This window comes from Tenrec ecaudatus, chromosome 12 (genome assembly GCF_050624435.1).
Source record: "Tenrec ecaudatus isolate mTenEca1 chromosome 12, mTenEca1.hap1, whole genome shotgun sequence".
Classification (NCBI taxonomy): Eukaryota; Metazoa; Chordata; class Mammalia; order Afrosoricida; family Tenrecidae; genus Tenrec; species Tenrec ecaudatus.
Window position 1 is genome coordinate 125,369,006 of NC_134541.1, and position 17,178 is coordinate 125,386,183.

Consider the following 17,178-nt stretch of genomic DNA (forward strand, 5'->3'; position numbering starts at 1 on the left):
GTGTCAAAGAGTCAACATTTGGGGGCAGGCAGACAGCCTCAACTTTGTCCTATGAACGGGCTGGCCGGTTGAACACTGAATGTTGCAGATGGCGGCAACCACCAGAACTTTCTTTATTGAGCAAAAGCCCACCGGGGTGGAGTGGATCCAGCCTCTGAGACCCTAGAGGGCAGAAAACTGCTCGGAAGGGTTTTGGAGACCAAACATCTTTATTTTAGGTCTCAGACAACCTCACCCCTCTCTTGCAGAGTGGCTGGTGGCTTGGAATGGCCCACTGGGTGGTAGCACTGCCAGGGCTCTACGGATGGATTGAAACTTTCTAAACCCTGCCTCTTTCTCTTAAATGTCCATCCAGAAAATGGGTGAACGAGACATCTGCTTCGACAGAACAAGTGGGAAATTCAGACTTTCACATAAAATACCTACATTTTCGAGTGTTGAAAACGAATACAGGATTTTTAAAGTAAGCCTTTCCTTCCCTTTCTAAACCTAAAAAAATACTGTGCGGTAAACCTTGTTGCTAGGTGCTTCCGACTTAATCGCGAGCCTATCTCCAACTGAACGAAATACTGCCCGTCTGGTGCCAGCCACTGTGCCCATCCATCTTGTCGAGTCTTCCCCTTCTTCATGCCCCCTCTGCACGGCGACCATGTAAGTAGCAAAGTCCCTGCCACTGCCAGACAAGATACTGTGTGATTTGGTTCGCGGCCCACCCAGTGTCCACTCCGACGGCGGACGGCAGGGATGCTCAGCTCCCGAGTAAGGCGGGCAAATCCCTTTCCTCGCTCCTGGACCGGTCGGTATGCAGATCCGGCGCGGCCGCGCGCTGGGAGGGTGGCTGGTTGGCGAAGGATGGGTGCCCGCGGCACGATTCCACGAAGCCGGGGCGCCAGGGGCGGAGAGCCCGGAGGGCAGGGATGCAAGGGGAGCGGAGACGAGGGTCCGCCCTCCGGGCGGGGCGCCAGCCAGAGGCCCAGGCCCGGGCCGGGGCGCACGTGGCCGGTTTCGGGCGAGCAGACGCGCGCGAGCCGGCGGCCGGAGACCCGGGGCCGCGAGGACCTTCCGCGCCGACCCTGGAGCGGCCCCGGGGCCCCGCGCGGGGGGACTGCGAGGGCGCTCAGCGCCGGGCTCCGGGCCCTGCCCCCGCGCTCAGGGGCGGGCCACCAGGGCCCCTAGTCTCCTCCCACTCCGGGGCGGGCCCAGGGCGCGGACCAATGGGCGGGCGCCCCGGGGCCCCGCCCCCTCCGTCGGCGGAGCCGCGGCCTCGCCGAGCGCTCAACCGCCGGGCGCCCGGGCCCGGAGCTGCACGAGCGCGGAGCCTGCGGCTGGTGAGTGCGCACCGCCCCCGCCCGCCCCCGCCCCCGCCCCCCGCCCCGGAGCGCAGGGTCGCCCACCCTGGGGCCGGGGCGTGACTCAGCTCGGGGCGGGTGTCCACTCTCAGGGACCGGGGATTCGAACTGTTCAGGGCCGTGGATGCCAGGACGCGTGGGGGTGGGTGATTCCTGCGCTGGGCCCCGGGCAGTTCCGGGGCGCGGGGCCCGGCTGGAGGGGCGAGGGGAGACCCGAGGCCCGGTGGGAGAAGCCCTTGGTGCACCCACCACCTTGCCGAGGCCAGGGCCGTCGTGGTCGTGGGGGGTACGGGTGGGCCCTGAGCTCGTGACCCGGCTCCCCGCCCCAGGACTGCAAGATGCCCGGCGAGCAGCAGGCAGAGGAAGAGGAGGAGGAGGAGATGCAGGAAGAGATGGTGCTGCTGGTGAAGGGTGAGGAGGAGGAGGGCGAGGAGAAGTATGAGGTGGTGAAACTCAAGATCCCCATGGACAAGGAGGTATGTGCCACAGGGCCCTGGACCTGGGCGAGACCCTAGCTACGCCCACTGACAGCAGCCCAGGGTCCTGTCTCCGCTTCCCCCTTAACCGCTGGCCCATCCTTCAGACCCACCGGGCTCGCTGCAAATTACACAACGCCCTGGCTTTCTGTGCCAGGCACTGTGGTTTGTGCTGGAGAGCAGACTCTAGGCTTGCTTCCTGGGGCTCTGATGGCCGGCAGGCTGGAATGACAGGGACTCCGGTAGCTGCCATCCAGTGTGGAAACCCAGAGGTAGGGGGATGGAGTCAGGCTTAGTGAGGTGGAGGAGGCCAGGTGAGGCCGCTAGGAGAGGTGATGGCAGTGACAACCGCTCTCCCGTGACATGTGGTACGTGCCAGACCCTGTTCTAAGCCCTCCGTTCTGGGATGTAGGCAGTTACTTGTCCCATTTTACAGATGAGGAAACTGAGGCCCGAAGAGTTTGGGTAACTGGCTCGGGGCTTCGAAGCTCATAAAAGGCTGGCTAATCCGAGAGCAGGAGGAGGGGTGACTGCCCAGGCAGAAGGAGCAAGGCTTCCGAAGGCTCGGGAGTGACTGCAGCACCTGGAAAAGCGAGGACAGGTGGGTCAGCCCTGCTGTCTCACGGGTGAGAGTGCAGGGACTGGCAGGCCAGGCCGGGAAACTAGGTTTATCGTGAGGGTGCGTCTTATCTTTTAGGAAAGAAGCTGGAAGAGGAGACCAGACTAGGAGTTAGAGTGCCTTTCCTAGGCCACAAACAGGAGCCCCGCTGGCGTCCTGGCTATGCACTGGGCAGCGGTCCCCAAGGTCAGCAGTTCAAAACTACCCGCTGCTCCTCAGGAGAAAGACTGGGTTTTCTACTCCCATGGTTACCCTGCCCTACAGGGTTGCTGTGAGTGGGTATTGACAAGATGGCAGTGAGAGACCCCAAATCCCACCAGGTATATTTCCGCTTCCCGCAGACTCTGGCTACCTCTAGGCAGAGCAGGCCATCTGGGGGTGGTTCCCACTGGGCCAAGTTCCTGGCCCAGGTTCCCTCTGATGCCTCTGTGTATAGGGGCCCGTTTGCAGGCAGAGAAAGTGCTGTTATCTCGTGAGGGGACTGGCTCCTCAGACCTCCTTGTCCAGCTGAAACTGCTATCTAGGTCCCTGGCTGGCTTATCAACCTCGCCCAGCCTGCCTCTTCTGACACGGGTTTAGGGTAGACTTCTGGCTCCAACCCTTACCACGTGCTTTGGCCTTTGGGTGCCTCACTTTCCTGATGTACTAACCAGACACCACACCAGCACCTACGTCTTGAGGATTGGTTCATTCAGTCAGGTGCTCAGCACTATGCCAGGCACATAGCAAACACGGACGGATCCACTGCTGTCCTTACTCTACTTCAGGATTAGGTCTTTAGGCTAGGTCAGCCTGCGAGAGACTTTTCAACCGACTGATCTGCGATCTCACTGGACGGCACCCTGACGGCTGGAAGTGAACCGGGGAAGTAAGGAGGAGACCTAAAGGGAGGGAAAGTCTGGGCAATGAGGAAACGATGCTGCCTCTGGCCTGGAAGGCTTTGTGGGGCTTTGGCAAACGTAGAGAAGGGACGGTAAGGGACCGCATTGCCAGGGGGAAGAAACAGCATGAGCAGAGGGGCAGAGATGAAGCTACCAAGGCAGGGCCACAGAGCAGCAGGCCTGGGAAGCCAGGGCCGGCATGTGGACCCACTGGGTTGGGCTACAGCATCCCCGGGTGGTACAGACGGTTAAACGCTTGGCTGCTGACCAAGCGTATGGAGGTGTGAGGCGCCCAGCACCAGGGCCTCAGGTTAGGGCATCTGTGCGGTGCTGTCAGGAGCCTTGAAGCAGGGATGGGGGACACGACTGAATTCTTTATTTTTAAACATATGAGAAAGAGGCCAGGCAACCAGCTGTGAAGGGAGTCTCAGAGGGGTTAAAGAGAAGCAGGTATTTGGGAAGTTAGGTTGGGAACTGTGCCTGAGGAGGCTGACTGGAGCTGAGGAAAATAGGGCATGGATGAAGGGGGAGGGTAGTCATCATAAAGGGGACATTGGGCCAGACTGTCAATTCTACCGGCTCCCAGTTTGCCTGTTGGGCCTCGATTTTCTCATCTGTAAAATGGGATCGTGAAAATAAGATCCTGGATGCGGCTGTAGAAGTGCAGGCATCAGATCTGGAGGAGGATTGTGCACACCCTGCGGACTTTTAGCAGTGTCCACAAATACAAGAGGACTTCAGTGTCATCTCTTGGCTCCATGTTCCTGAGACACTTGTCTTCCTTTTTCCCTAAATATATATTATAAATTTTAACAGTTTTATTGGCATAATCCACACTTCGTACAATTTAATAGTTTAAATATTAAGAGTTAGTTGTGCAGTCACCAATACAATCTTAGAATATTTTCTTCTTCCTTCCAATCATTATCATTAGCTCCCCGTTTCCCTTGCCATAACCCCAAGAAACTATTAATGCAGTCTCTGATCAAGAACATTTTGAAGCCCCTTTGTAGTTCATTAATCTGCTGTATTGGCCTCTCTGAGCCACTGATCCCCATCTGTGAAATGGTGGTCTCCAAAGTCCCTCCGGGGCTAGCATATGGCTCTTAGCCATCATCCAGGCCCCGGGCCAGCCATTGTCCAGAAACAGCCCCAGAGTATTCCCTCTTTCCTATTAAAATCCAATGGATACACACACACACACACAAAAACCCAATAAAAAAGAACCAAAAACAATGTTCCATCATAAAAAATCCAACAGATCTTTCCACATAAGTGGAAGGATATACTATGTTCATGGATAGGAAGCCTTAATATTGTAAAAACGGCAATGATACCCAACGCGATCTTCATAAATAATGCCATCCCAACCCAGACTTCAGCATTATTCTTTAAAAAAGATGGAAAAACGAATCACCAACTTTACACGGAAAAGAGAGATCCTGGGTGAGCAAAGGAAGAACAAAGTAGAACCCCCCCCCGCACCCCAATCTAAAGATGCCCCCGTGGCACAACAACTAGCACACAGACGGGAGGACCCAGAGGTAAATCCATGCACCGATGGGAAGCTGATTTGTTACAAAGATTTTTTTTATTAAATAATTTTACTGGGGGCTCTTACAGTTCTTATCACAAGGAAAGCTGAGTCTGACAAAAGGCAGAAACTCATTAGATGGGGGATATTTAGGAAACGGTGCTGGCAAAACTGGATGTCCATTTGCCGAAAAAAAAAAAATTAAAAATAAGGGAGTGGGGAGGGAGGGGGTAAAATGAGCAGTCGATATTAAGGGCTCAAGTGTAAGGCAAATGTTTTGAGAATGATGGTGGTAACAAATGTACATATGTGCTTGACACAATGGATGGATGGATTATGATAAGAATTGTTCAAGCCCCCAATAAAATGATTTAAAAAAATTTTTTAATAAAACATTTGCCTATCTTTTACATTAAAAAAAACCCTCAAGATGGATCTAAGACCTAGATGTAAAGCCTAAACTAACAGAGATGATCAATGAAAACAGATACCCCAGTACATGTCATAAATACTGTTGAATGTACTGAAACACAGACATCAGAAGGCAAGGTAGATGGGTAGGATCTCTTAAGAATTACACATTTGTGCACATCAAAAGATTTCATCAAAAGGTAAAAAGAGAACCCACAGGCTGGGATTTTTTAAATTTTTGGTTATCACATGTTGGACAAGGGACCAATCTCTCAAAGTTACAGAGAACATCAGCCCTTTATCAAGGAAAAGACAAGTAATTAAAGATGGGCAGACACTTCACCCAAAAACATGGCAGGTGGCCAAGAAACATGAGGAAATACGGTCATTAGCTGCCCATTAGAGAGATGCATATCAAAACAACAGTAAACTAATCATCTCACCCCTTCATGAATAGCAACGTTCAGAAAAAAGCAAATGCCGAGAAGCAAATGCCGAGAAGCGCGTGTGGAGAGACTGGGGCCTCAGATCCTGCTGGTGGCACAAACCAAGCTCCCTGGCCGACCAGTCGATTCTAACTCACAGTGACCCTGTAGGGCAGGGCAGCGCGTCCTCCGTGGGTTTCCGAGACTGGCTCTGTATGGGAGTAGAAAGCCTCAGCGTTCTCCCATAAAAGGGGACAACCAACCACTGGAAAACGGCGTGGTGCTCCCTCCCAAAGTTGGATGTAGAAATACCATATGATACAGGGATCTCACCACCGGGTGCGCACCCTAGAGGAGTGACAGGAGCACCTCACTGTCGATGAGCCCGGCATGACAACATTATGCCGAGTGAAATAAGCCCGTCAGGACAAATATGATGTGAGGCCACGATGACAAAAAGTCACGAAGGAGTTCACATGAAAAGCATCCTCCTCGAATGGCTCCCAGGGGTGGGAGGAGAAGGGAGAGCAGGTCACTTCACTGGAGGGCCGACACTGACTTGGCTGAAGGGGAAGGCCGTCAGCAGCAGGTGAACACGGCAGAGGATGGCCGAAGGAGGAACACAGTCAAACACAACAGAATAGCGGTCTATAGACAATGCTGCCAACAGCAGTGTGAGTGGGCGCACAGACAGACAGACATGGACTGTGCCCATGAAGGGAAAGGGGGGGGCCCCGTTGATCTTTGCCAAATAAAGGGTTTTCTCAGCGGGCACTGTTCACATGCAATCAATCTCGTGTCTTCTCTGAATTTCTTGAGCAGTTTCCCGCAGGCCAGAAATTTTCAACTCCCAAGCCTGGTACTCAAAGCTCTCCACCAGCCGATCCCTGTCATTCCAGTTTTTAAACTGTACAGAGCTATAGATTTAAAAAAAAGAAGACTGTAGGGGGAGGGAGGAAGGAAATGATGATAACATACGGACAGATTTGTCTGACACAACGGATAGACGTATGGATTGTGATAAGAGCTGTAAGAGCCCCCCGTAAAAATAAGATTGTGATTTAGGTGTAGGTCACGAGCTTCGCAGTCAGCAGCTTACAAGCACGGTGTGGGCTCACCCAGTTGCATGCCCTCAGCGGTCGCTCTGGCTTTCTCTCTGTCTCTCAGCGTGCCCCCCCCCCCCTCCACGAGGCCTCGCGGCCTCCTTCCACCTGCCTCTTGTCCAGCGGTACAAGCACTGAAAGCAGGGCAGTGTTTCTCTCACTAGATCAGGGTTTCTTCATGTTCAGCATGTGTGTACTAGCAGGAGCTCTGGCAGCACAGTGGTTACAGGGGTTAGCTGCTAACCAGAAGGTGGGCAGTTCAAACACACCAGCTGCCCGACAGGAGAAAGAGGCAACCGTCTGGTTTTGTCAAGATTTATAGCCTTGGAAACCCTGTAGGGCTGGCTATTGGGGAATCTTATTAAAGTGAAGAGTGGTAGGTCTGAGACAGGGCCCGAGAATCTATTTCTAACAGGTCTAGTGATGATGTGCTTCTGCAGTGAGGGGTAAAACACCTTGCCATGAAGTCCTTTATTCCGACCCTTGGCAGCCCCGAATTGGGTTTCTGAGATTGTCAATCTTTAAAGGACAGCCTCATTTTCCACCTCGGAGCAGCTGGTGTGAATGAACTGCTGACCTTTTGGTTAGCAGCCCTAAGCAGGCGTCTTCAAACTACAGCTGTGGGCCACATGCAGCCTGCTGAGGACATTTATCTGGCCCACCGGATGTTTTTACCCCGTTCGCTTTTCACTTCAAAATAAGATATGTGCAGTGTGCATAGGAATTTGTTCCTAGTTTTTTAAAAAAACTATAGTCCAGTCCTCCAATGGGTCTGAGGGACAGTGAACTGGCCCCCCGTTTTAAATGTTTGAGGACCCCTGCCTAAGCCTAACCCACAGGGCTCCTGGGACTGCTTGAAATGAAGGTGTGTGTGTGTACATGTTTTTATTTCGTAGACCATAAAGGAGGGTCCACAGTGGGGAGACAAGCTGTGCGGGCAACTTCAAGCCTCAGTCAAGGGGGCAGAATTACATCATGGCGCTTGGACCTGGGTGTCTGGGACAGTGACGGGTGTTTGGTTCAAATCCTGGCTGTGGCTTCAGCCCCCGAGGCTCCCTTGTCTACGAAATGGGGCTCAGAATTTAAAATGAGAACCAGCAGGTGCTCAAGAAAGGGTGGTCGCGGCGGTCATGGTGATTCCTACCAGCTAGAACTGTCACTGCAGAGGAGGGAAGCAGATAAGGTGCCTGACACCCAGTCCCTGGAGGAGGAAGATGGCACTAGATTGTCTCCCCACAGTCCCTTCAGGGTACAGGACGAGTGCCATGGGTTCGCATCTGAAAGTCCAATCACTGTAGGACTTGAGACACCGAAGGGTCCTTAAGACGGAGTCCTGATGATACAGGTTAAACACGGAGATGCTAAGTGCATCTCCCAGCCCTGCCAGTCGCTCTGCAGGGCAAAGCTGGGCATTCAGCTTTTGTAAAGGTTGGCAGCCTTGGGAACCCCAGGGGGGCAGTTCTGCTCTGGTGCAGCCTGGTCGCTGGGCGTCAGAAAGGTGAGGGCCTAGAGCGATGTTCTACTTGTCAGGTTTCAGTCGCAGATATATCGCTGGCGTTTCACTTAGAATATTGAATGGTCCGAGTAAGGTCAAAATTTGCCCATACACTCCCTGGAATCCTCCCGCCTCTTGTGGATCAATAGACCTCAAATTGGAAAATGCAGATCCATGTGCTGCCCTCAGCCCCTCTTCCAAAGACCCATCTTTCCTTGGGGGCCTGGGGCACCCCTCTTCCTGGAGCTGGAGACATAGAAAGATCTTGCGTGAAGAATTTCCTTTTCATAAATCATTGAACTCTGGCATGAGGAAGTTCCTTAGGATGGCCCAAGCCACCTTAAAGAATGCCAGGGAAAATGGGCCAGGACAATGTACCGTATATACGTGAGTAAAAGCCCACCCAAATATCCACCGAGGCACCTAATTTTACCACAAAACCGCATTAAAAATGTGCTGGAGAACCCGGCTTATGCCTGGGTATATACGGTAAATCCAACCATCCTAGCCATGGGGAGTTTTATGATTTAGAGTATCCAATGACATTCTGACCTTGACTTCCATGTGGAGGACTTGGCATGTCTAGTCTCTGCCCCATCTTGCTGTATTCGTGCAGGGAGCCTTCTATCCCACTAGTTAAAGATGACACTCCAGTGTCATCTTTGAGTCTCCCTGGTGATGTGAATGTCATCTCTCTTAGCCTCACAGTCCGCAGCGCTCAAAGGGGCCAGCACCACCTGACCGAGGATGTACTCTTCATGTACCTAGACTAGGGCTGTCAAAGCTTCACAGGAAACGCAGGTCCTCAGGGCTCCTCTCTCGCTCCCCCCCCCCCCCGCCCTGTGTTCTATTTCTGCGAAGTTCCCAAGACCCTTGACACAGGGTCAAGCCTTTCCCTTCCTGCAGCCTCAGAGCAGAAGGTAGCACAGGTAAGACCCCGACTTAGGATGGAGTTCCCTTAGAGGACGCCACCCTAAAACCGCTTCTGATACCTGCCCTGAGAGTGGTTTCCAGTCTGGTCCTCCTCCCCCTCCCTGTGGTCCCGTCAGCCGCAGTGCTGACCAAACGGCCCGTCCCTATAGGTGGGCAGGCATTTGGCTCTGAATTCATGTCTGGGAGACAGGTGGCCCCGATTTGCTGGGCTGAGCGGTCTTCTTTCAGAAGGGGGTCGTATGCCGTCCATAAATTACTTCCCGCTGTTAGTACCCAACGGTTTCTCCTTGTCTGGCTCTCCTTCTGGTTTTGTCTTTTCTCAGTAGAAGCCCAGACCTCATGAAGCTGGCTGGTGTTCCTACTCTTTTTCATTTCAAGTCTCAATAGCATTTGGATTTTGTGCTTGTGTTTTGAACAAAATGTCTCAGCTTAAAAAATGGGAGGTGCTTGCTCTGACGGGTGGACCTCAGAGCTTGGGCTTGAACTTGACTGGCTGGCCTTCCTCACTGGCTGCCTCCTGCTCAGTCGCCTCTTAGCACCCCAAGTTCTCTCTGCGCCTTTCCATTCCTGGCTGGGCCCACCCGGGCTCAGGGCCTCCCCAGACCACCTCACAGCTCCCTGCTGCCATCTCTGGCCTAAGCCTCTCCCGGAGTTACAGGGAGATCTCAAACAGATCTTATTCCCCAACCTGTTCCTCCCAATGTCTGCAAAGGCTGACTCCACTTTGACAGTTGCTAAGATCAAAGACTGGGCAGGCGTTTGTTTTTTGCCCTTCCTACGTTTCAAATGAACTTGCATGTCCATTTCAGTTTAAAATTTCCTCCTCTCTCTGCTTAGCCACGCAGGCCAATATTTCAGGCCCTACGGGTAAGGAATCCGGAGGGGTTCTTTATTTGGTCTTTAAAGAAGCACATGGTAAACAGACCCACATCCCATCGGGGCAAATAAAATCAACAGTATCCTGTTAGACCCTCTATGAATGTGGTTCTTTTTTCCCCCTCCTCCATCCTCCCACCCTTCCTCTTCAATGCCTAATCCCTCTCCCACGACCTGTTCACACCCATCCCTGGCCACCTAGGCACCAAAGTCTGATCTTATAGTGTAAAAAACACGTTTCTTTGTGTTTCTTCATCGAGTCTTCTTAAACCCTTTTCTGACCCTGTCATTAGTATTTCATCAAATCTGCTGTCTTCAACTAAGCTTTATCAGGGTCTCACCTCCTCTCTGCAGCTGCCCAGCACGGAGGACCCGGGCTTCCCCTGGCCGACCACTGCAAAAGCCTCCTCACTGGGCTTCTCCTTCAGTCTGTTCTTCACCCCAGCCTCTGAGGGAGCCCGTCTGATAGGGTCACTTCCCTTCTCAAAACTCTCCATCAGTGGTTCTCAACCTTTCTCAGGCCCCGAGCCTTTCATGCAGTGCCTCATGTTGGGGTGACCCCCAACCATCACATTATGTTCGTTGCTACTTCCTCACTGTCATTTTGCTACGGTGATGAATCATCATGTAACTATCTGCTAGGCAGGATGTGTTTTTATTGTTACAAACTGAACATCATTAAAGCATAGTGATGAATCACAAAACAGTATGTAATTACATACTGTGAACTATTTATTTCTCTTGACAAAGAAATGACATTTTGTCTGGAAGCAGGCTATAGCCTGGGGAACAGTATTCACGCCGGGTACTCATAGGTGGGCGTATCTGCATGTGGTGGACCTGCCTGGACACGGATAGAGGAGCAGTGTCTTTGGTCCTAAGACCATGGGAAAGATCTGTTTTCTGATGGTCTTAGGCGACCCCTGTGAAAGGGTCATTCACCCCCCAAAGGGGTCGTGGCCCACAGGTTGAGAACCACTGCTCTAAGTCTCCGAACCTTTCCCCATCTCATTCAGATCAAAGTCAGAAGTCCTCACTGTTGTCAGCAAGCCTCTAACCTCATCAACGCTTCTCTTCCACCACCTGTGGCCGCATACCTCCCTTCACAAAATGAGCTCTGACCCACTTTTCTTCCCATTGCTGGAACTCACCAAGCCCTGCCGTGCCTCAGGGCCTCCCTCCCCTGTGTCCTGGGGAGTCCCCACTTACCTCTTCGGTTGCACCTCCTTTTAGTCTGGACAGTGGTGTTTACAGTTGCAGTGTTCTCAAACCAGCTCACCTAGTCGCCCCCAAACACGGGTTTTCTTGGTCTTCAGTGCTCAGCTTCTGGTGCCACGAGCAGGGTCAGGTACGTGGTAGGTGCTCCATCAGGATTTTGCTGACTTACTAAAACACAGCTACTCTGGACATGTTACCAGGGGAGGATCTGACCCAGGAAGAGGGCATCATTGCTAGGTAACCTAGAGAGTCCAGGACAAGAGCAAGACCGACAGTGGCTGCAAAGCTAGGTTCAGCGGTTAGTGCAGGACGCGTTTTGTTCTGTTGCCCGCGCATCGCAGCCCACTCTGCAATAATCTCAGCTCACCCGGTGCCCACTGGCACGGTGAGGGAGCTTTGCATGTTTTGTGCCACCCATCGACCGGGGTGACTTTGGGGCAGGCACCCTTGCTTTGCCGGTTTCCCAAGTTGGAAACTGAGGCTCAGAGTGTGCGGCTTGCGGAGCCTCGGTGCTGGGGCCTGTCCGCCCGGGCTGACCTGTGCCCTCCTCTCCCTGCAGGTCCCGAGCGAGGCGCCCGCGCCCCCCGCCGACCCGACACGCCCCCACGCGTGCCCGGACTGCGGCCGCGCCTTCGCGCGCCGCTCCACGCTGGCCAAGCACGCGCGCACGCACACGGGCGAGCGGCCCTTCGCGTGCACCGAGTGCGGCCGTCGCTTCTCGCAGAAGTCGGCGCTGACCAAACACGGCCGCACGCACACGGGCGAGCGGCCCTACGAGTGCCCCGAGTGCGACAAGCGCTTCTCGGCGGCCTCCAACCTGCGGCAGCACCGACGGCGCCACACGGGCGAGAAGCCGTACGCGTGCGCGCACTGCGGCCGCCGCTTCGCGCAGAGCTCCAACTACGCGCAGCACCTGCGCGTGCACACGGGCGAGAAGCCGTACGCGTGCCCGGACTGCGGGCGCGCCTTCGGCGGCAGCTCGTGCCTGGCGCGCCACCGGCGCACGCACACGGGCGAGCGGCCGTACGCCTGCGCCGACTGCGGCACGCGCTTCGCGCAGAGCTCGGCGCTGGCCAAGCACAAGCGCGTGCACACGGGCGAGAAGCCGCACCGCTGCGCCGTGTGCGGCCGCGGCTTCGGCCACCGCTCCAACCTGGCGGAGCACGCGCGCACGCACACGGGCGAGCGGCCCTACCCGTGCGCCGAGTGCGGCCGGCGCTTCCGCCTCAGCTCGCACTTCATCCGGCACCGGCGCGCGCACCTGCGGCGCCGCCTCTTCATCTGCGCCGGCTGCGGCCGGGACTTCAAGCTGCCCGCCGGCGCCACGGCCACCGAGCGCTGCCCCGACTGCGAGTGCGAGGGCAGCTGAGCGCCGTGGCCTCGGACAATCCTCCCTGGGCCTGGGAGAGGGCGGGCAGGCCGGGCTGCCCGGAAAGGGGGGGATCCCCGACGGGCCCTGCCCACTGGCCCCGCACACCCCCTAGGCTGTGATAGTGAATAAAGTATTATATCCTCACCCCACCCGTGCCTGTGGTGAAAAAGGGAGGTCAGCGGCACCCCCCACCTCCCAGGGACTGTCCTGGAACCAGGCGGGGATGGAAACCCTGGGTGGGCGCGTCCGTGGGTGGGTGCGCATGGCCCCGAAGAGCTAAGGTTGGTGACAGTGGTTGACACTCAGCACTGTGAAAGGCTTCCAGCGCTTCCTTCTTTATGTTAACCTGTTGGCTCATTTTAATCCTCAAAACACCCTAGTCAGGTGCATTTTTGAGTGAGGCCAGCATCCCACAATGTGGAAACAACCCAAGTCCTAGAAGCGGTTTCCTCTGCCTCACCCCAACCTGTGAAGGAAGCTAGCCAGTTTTGAGAAAAGGAAGTGAGTGTGAAGGGCCACAGCCGGTAAATGATGGGGCCCTAACTTATCACAAGGTCAGCAGTTCGAACCCCACAGGTGCTCCAAGGGAGACAGGAACCTTTCTACTCCAAAAGAGGTAGTCTCAGAAGCTCACAAGAATGGCTCAACCCCGTCCTAAATCAACACCCAGTGAGTCCGGATGTAGTTCTTCCGGGTGACATAGTGGTTATGTGTTGGGCTGCACTCTGAAAGGTCCACAGTTCTAGCCCCTCCAAGGGAGAAAGATGCAGCTTTCTACTCCTGTAAACAGTTACGGCAGTCTTGGAAACTTAAAGGGGCATTTTACCCTGCCCTATTGAGTTGCTGTAAGTTGATACAACTCAGTGGCAGCGAGTTTGACTTTTTGAGTTTATCTTCAGGCCAAGAAGGCAAACAAATTTGCCTTTGCTTTTTCCAAGGGGCTAGTGGGTGATGGATCACACCAGATGGGCAAGGCTGGGGCCTGGGGTCGAGGCCTGCTGTAGCTGCTGCGGCTTCCTGTTCTGGGTTCGTAACAGCTGAGCTGAAAAGGCAAATGGGTAATAACGGCAGACTCACCCAGCCTGTACTATGTGCCAGGTGTGTCCTATGCGCTCTGCACGTAGTGACTCACCTGAACCTTACAAACCTATCAGGTGGGGACTATGATCTTCCTTTTACAGATGAGAACGCTGATGTGTAGAAATTCTTGTGAGACAAAGATTGTACACAAACTGCCCTGGCCCTGAAATCTGGGCATGTAACCAACAAGTATATACACCCTCCTTTGAAGGCCCAAAAGGGAGAAGGCAGGAGAATTCACTAGAAACCAGGCTTCTCTACCCTGGAGCGAGGAATACCAGAGAAACCAGGGGACTGAACAGCCTCCCTAGGAAGAACTAGAGGTTGCTGCCCACAAACAGTTTTATTAGGAAAAGTGGAGGCTGTCTGTCCAAGGTCCCCAGGCACGTGACCTGAGAGAGGACCAAAAAAGGTTCGGTGACCAGCCTGCCCCGCTCCTCAGATTCTGTGCTGAGTTGCAGGTGCTGTGTCCTGGACCCTAGGTGGATGTCTGTCCTGTAGAGTCTTGGGGAGTAAGGTCTGCAGGTGCCGCCACCTGGTCTTTGGAGGCAGCCTCCTGAGGCAGGTCCGTATACTTGCAGGCAGAGCCTCGGGCCAGATGGGCCGGATACCGGCGTCGGTTGGTGTCCATCTTGGAGAGCACTGCCTGGGGCAGGTCCACCCGGCAGCGGGCTGCCAAGGCCACGAGATAGATGAGGACGTCACTAAGCTCCTCCTCAAGGGCCGCTCGCTCCCTGGCAGGCCAGGCTTGGGGTCCAGGCTCCTCATCGGGCTTCCACTGACTAGGGAGCAGAACAGACACATGCATGGAGACGCTAGAAGATGCTCCCTAGGAGGGACTCTGCCTCAGTCTGCAGGAAAGAACTGGGCACACCCTAAGAAGTTTCCCTTTGGGCCACGTCAGGATAGGGAAGACACCCCAACAGATGTTTGACCCAGCCCACCCCCACCCCCCACAAGCAGATGAGAGAATCTTTCACTTAGTCAAACAAAGCTTCAAGACCCAATTCCACTTTTCCCCAGCCCTACCCTGATTAGGGCCAAACCTTCAGTCTGGACCGCAGAATGCATTTCTCTACAGACGTTTTTCCCGCACTGAGCCGTCTTTTAAAAGCACACATGACATTTTGTCTACTTGCTGCTAGGCCCTCACCCCACCATGCTTGGAACAAAACCCAAGCCCCTGACCACACGGCCCAGGCCCAGTAAGTCTGACGACCCCTGCCTCTTCTAGTGTCATTATCTCATCACTCTACCAAAAGCCAATCTCTTCTATCTCACAAACACACTAAACTGCCACAGGGCCTTTGCACTCAGCTGCTCTTCAGGAGAAAGACAAGGCTTTCTACTCCCACCAAGAATTATAGTCTCGGACACCCACAGGGCAGTTCTACCCTGCCCTACATAGGGTTGTGAAGTTAGAATTGACTTGATGGCAGTGAGTTTGGCTTACCTCAGTGGCATCTGACTATATGGGTATTTAATGTGCCCTTTGCTGGCTCTCTTTGGTAAATGTACTTGCCCCCTGGTATTGGGATGCCTTCCTTCCTGATCCATCCCTTCTCAGACTGAGCAGCCTTGCTGAAGACCCCAGCTTCCAGGATATGACCCTTCAAGCCACTCATCACTGTATGCTGACTACCAGGCACCGTGGTGAGAAACGGAATCTGTGGGTGTTTGATCCCTCTCCTCCCCTGCAACACACAAACCCTTCCAGGATGTCTCCCCTTTACTCACAAAATTTCGGCCAGCTCCCCGACTTCCCCCACCAAGGCCAGGAGGAGGTTCCGAGGCCTGTGGAACTGGTCCCAGTCTCGCTCAGCAGTGAACTCGGCATGGAGGCGGCGGCTGGAATAAGACAAAGGGTGGAAGAAACCCAGAGTCTTGGGACAGGGGTGAGGTGGGACAGGACAGGGGGGCGTCGGGACACAGAACAGAGCAGGTGCGGCAGTGCTGATGCAATGGGGGTATGGCCACCAGGGGTCTGCAACACATGGTGCACCCCTCCACACACTCTAAACGTTGACCAGATGCTACCCTTGTGCCCACTAGGAACACCTGTTGCTTGTTGCGCCTAAGAGCTTTTCTAAATCCTACCTGTCTTACCAGAGTTACCCTGTTGGCATAATGGTTAGCGGTGGGCTGATACCGCAAAGCCGGTTCAAAGCCACCAGCCCGGTCCGCAGGAGAAAGGCAAGGCTTTCTACCCCTATACAATGTTACAGGAAACCCACAGGGGCAGTTCCACCCTGTCCCACAGGATCGACTCAATGGCAGCGAGTATGAATGACCCGTCTTGCACAGCGTGGCTTCAGGGGCACCTCCTTGAGATGTCTTTCTTTCTGCAAGCAGGAAAGCTCCTCCACTCCCCCAGGACTCCATCCGTCCTACAAGGTCCCCCGGGTCTGGGCAGAAGGATCGTCCTAGTACCACTCCGCGGACATCATCCCATATCTCCTGCCTCTGGTATCCGCTGCTGCGCCCAGTTTGCAAACGAGGGCGCTAGAAGGTGCCCCCGAAGTAAGCTGACCAGACTGCGGCCGCTAGGACCACGTGGAGGGACCCCCCTCCCGCCCCCTAGGAGAAAGGAGGCGGTCCCCCCAGCCCAGGATGGTCAGAAGCGGCTTACATGTCCTCCAGTGTGGGCTTCGAGCTGAAGCTGAAGGGGACAGCATCTTCTCCCGGCTCCCCGCCACGCGCGCCCCCCTCGGTCCCGGACATGCCGCTCACCCGGCCGCAGCCCCGCGTACACAGTAGAATCACGCGCCCAGCGCCTAGCCCACAGAGACCTCGACCAATCACCGGCGTCCTCGGCTGCCCCTCCTCCAAGGGGCGGGGCCAAGGGGAGGACCAATGACCGACGGGGTGTTCGCTCCAGCCCGCCCCTTACCCGGATGGACCAATCGGAGGGAGCTTTGTGGAGGCGCTTCTAGGAGCGGGCGCTCGCCGTTTTCGGTGGGCGTCGAGCATCTTAAAGATGTAGGCGCCGCGGGAAGAGACAAAGAGAAAGGGCCGAGGAGGCGGAAAGCGCAGGCGCACGGCTCCCCCTTCGCGCACCAGGTGGCGCCAAAGCGAAGCGGGTGGAGCGCGGCGTGCAGAACCTAGAAATGTAAGGCCCAGTCTCGAGAACCCCCGAAGCGAGGAGCAGTTAGGTTTTCTCAGCTTGGGGACGCCCTGGACCTGCCACAGTGCGGATCAGATCGGAGGGGAGGAGCGAGTCGAGGGCCGGTCCGTAGTCTCCCTTCAGCTGTGACCCCTGAGGCGTCCTGCGTTTGGAAGGAGTTACCTGGTTTATAAGGAAATCAGTGGCCCCCCTTGCTGCCCTCGATTAAAGGGTTTGGGCCGGGGACACACGTGGCCTGTTGTAACCTGTCCCCTGGCCACCTCTCCAGCTTCTTAAATCACA

At 55.0% G+C, this 17,178-nt stretch overlaps 2 protein-coding genes across 2 annotated transcripts; one reads left to right on the top strand and one right to left on the bottom strand.

Annotated features, from left to right (window-relative positions):
* The first annotated feature begins 1,241 nt into the window (after positions 1–1,241).
* On the top strand, positions 1,242–12,836 carry ZNF771 (zinc finger protein 771). The gene is made up of 3 exons (XM_075528456.1): positions 1,242–1,328; positions 1,679–1,825; positions 11,880–12,836. Exons 2-3 carry the CDS (start codon positions 1,688–1,690, stop codon positions 12,687–12,689), a joined length of 948 nt encoding a protein of 315 aa, XP_075384571.1. The 5' UTR covers positions 1,242–1,328; positions 1,679–1,687; the 3' UTR covers positions 12,690–12,836.
* A 1,222-nt stretch (positions 12,837–14,058) lies between these two features.
* DCTPP1 (dCTP pyrophosphatase 1) lies at positions 14,059–16,541 on the bottom strand. Its single transcript, XM_075528457.1, has 3 exons — positions 16,402–16,541; positions 15,510–15,620; positions 14,059–14,554 (listed from the first exon to the last, which is right to left on the bottom strand). Exons 1-3 carry the CDS (start codon positions 16,491–16,493, stop codon positions 14,251–14,253), a joined length of 507 nt encoding a protein of 168 aa, XP_075384572.1. The 5' UTR covers positions 16,494–16,541; the 3' UTR covers positions 14,059–14,250.
* Positions 16,542–17,178: the final 637 nt, after the last annotated feature.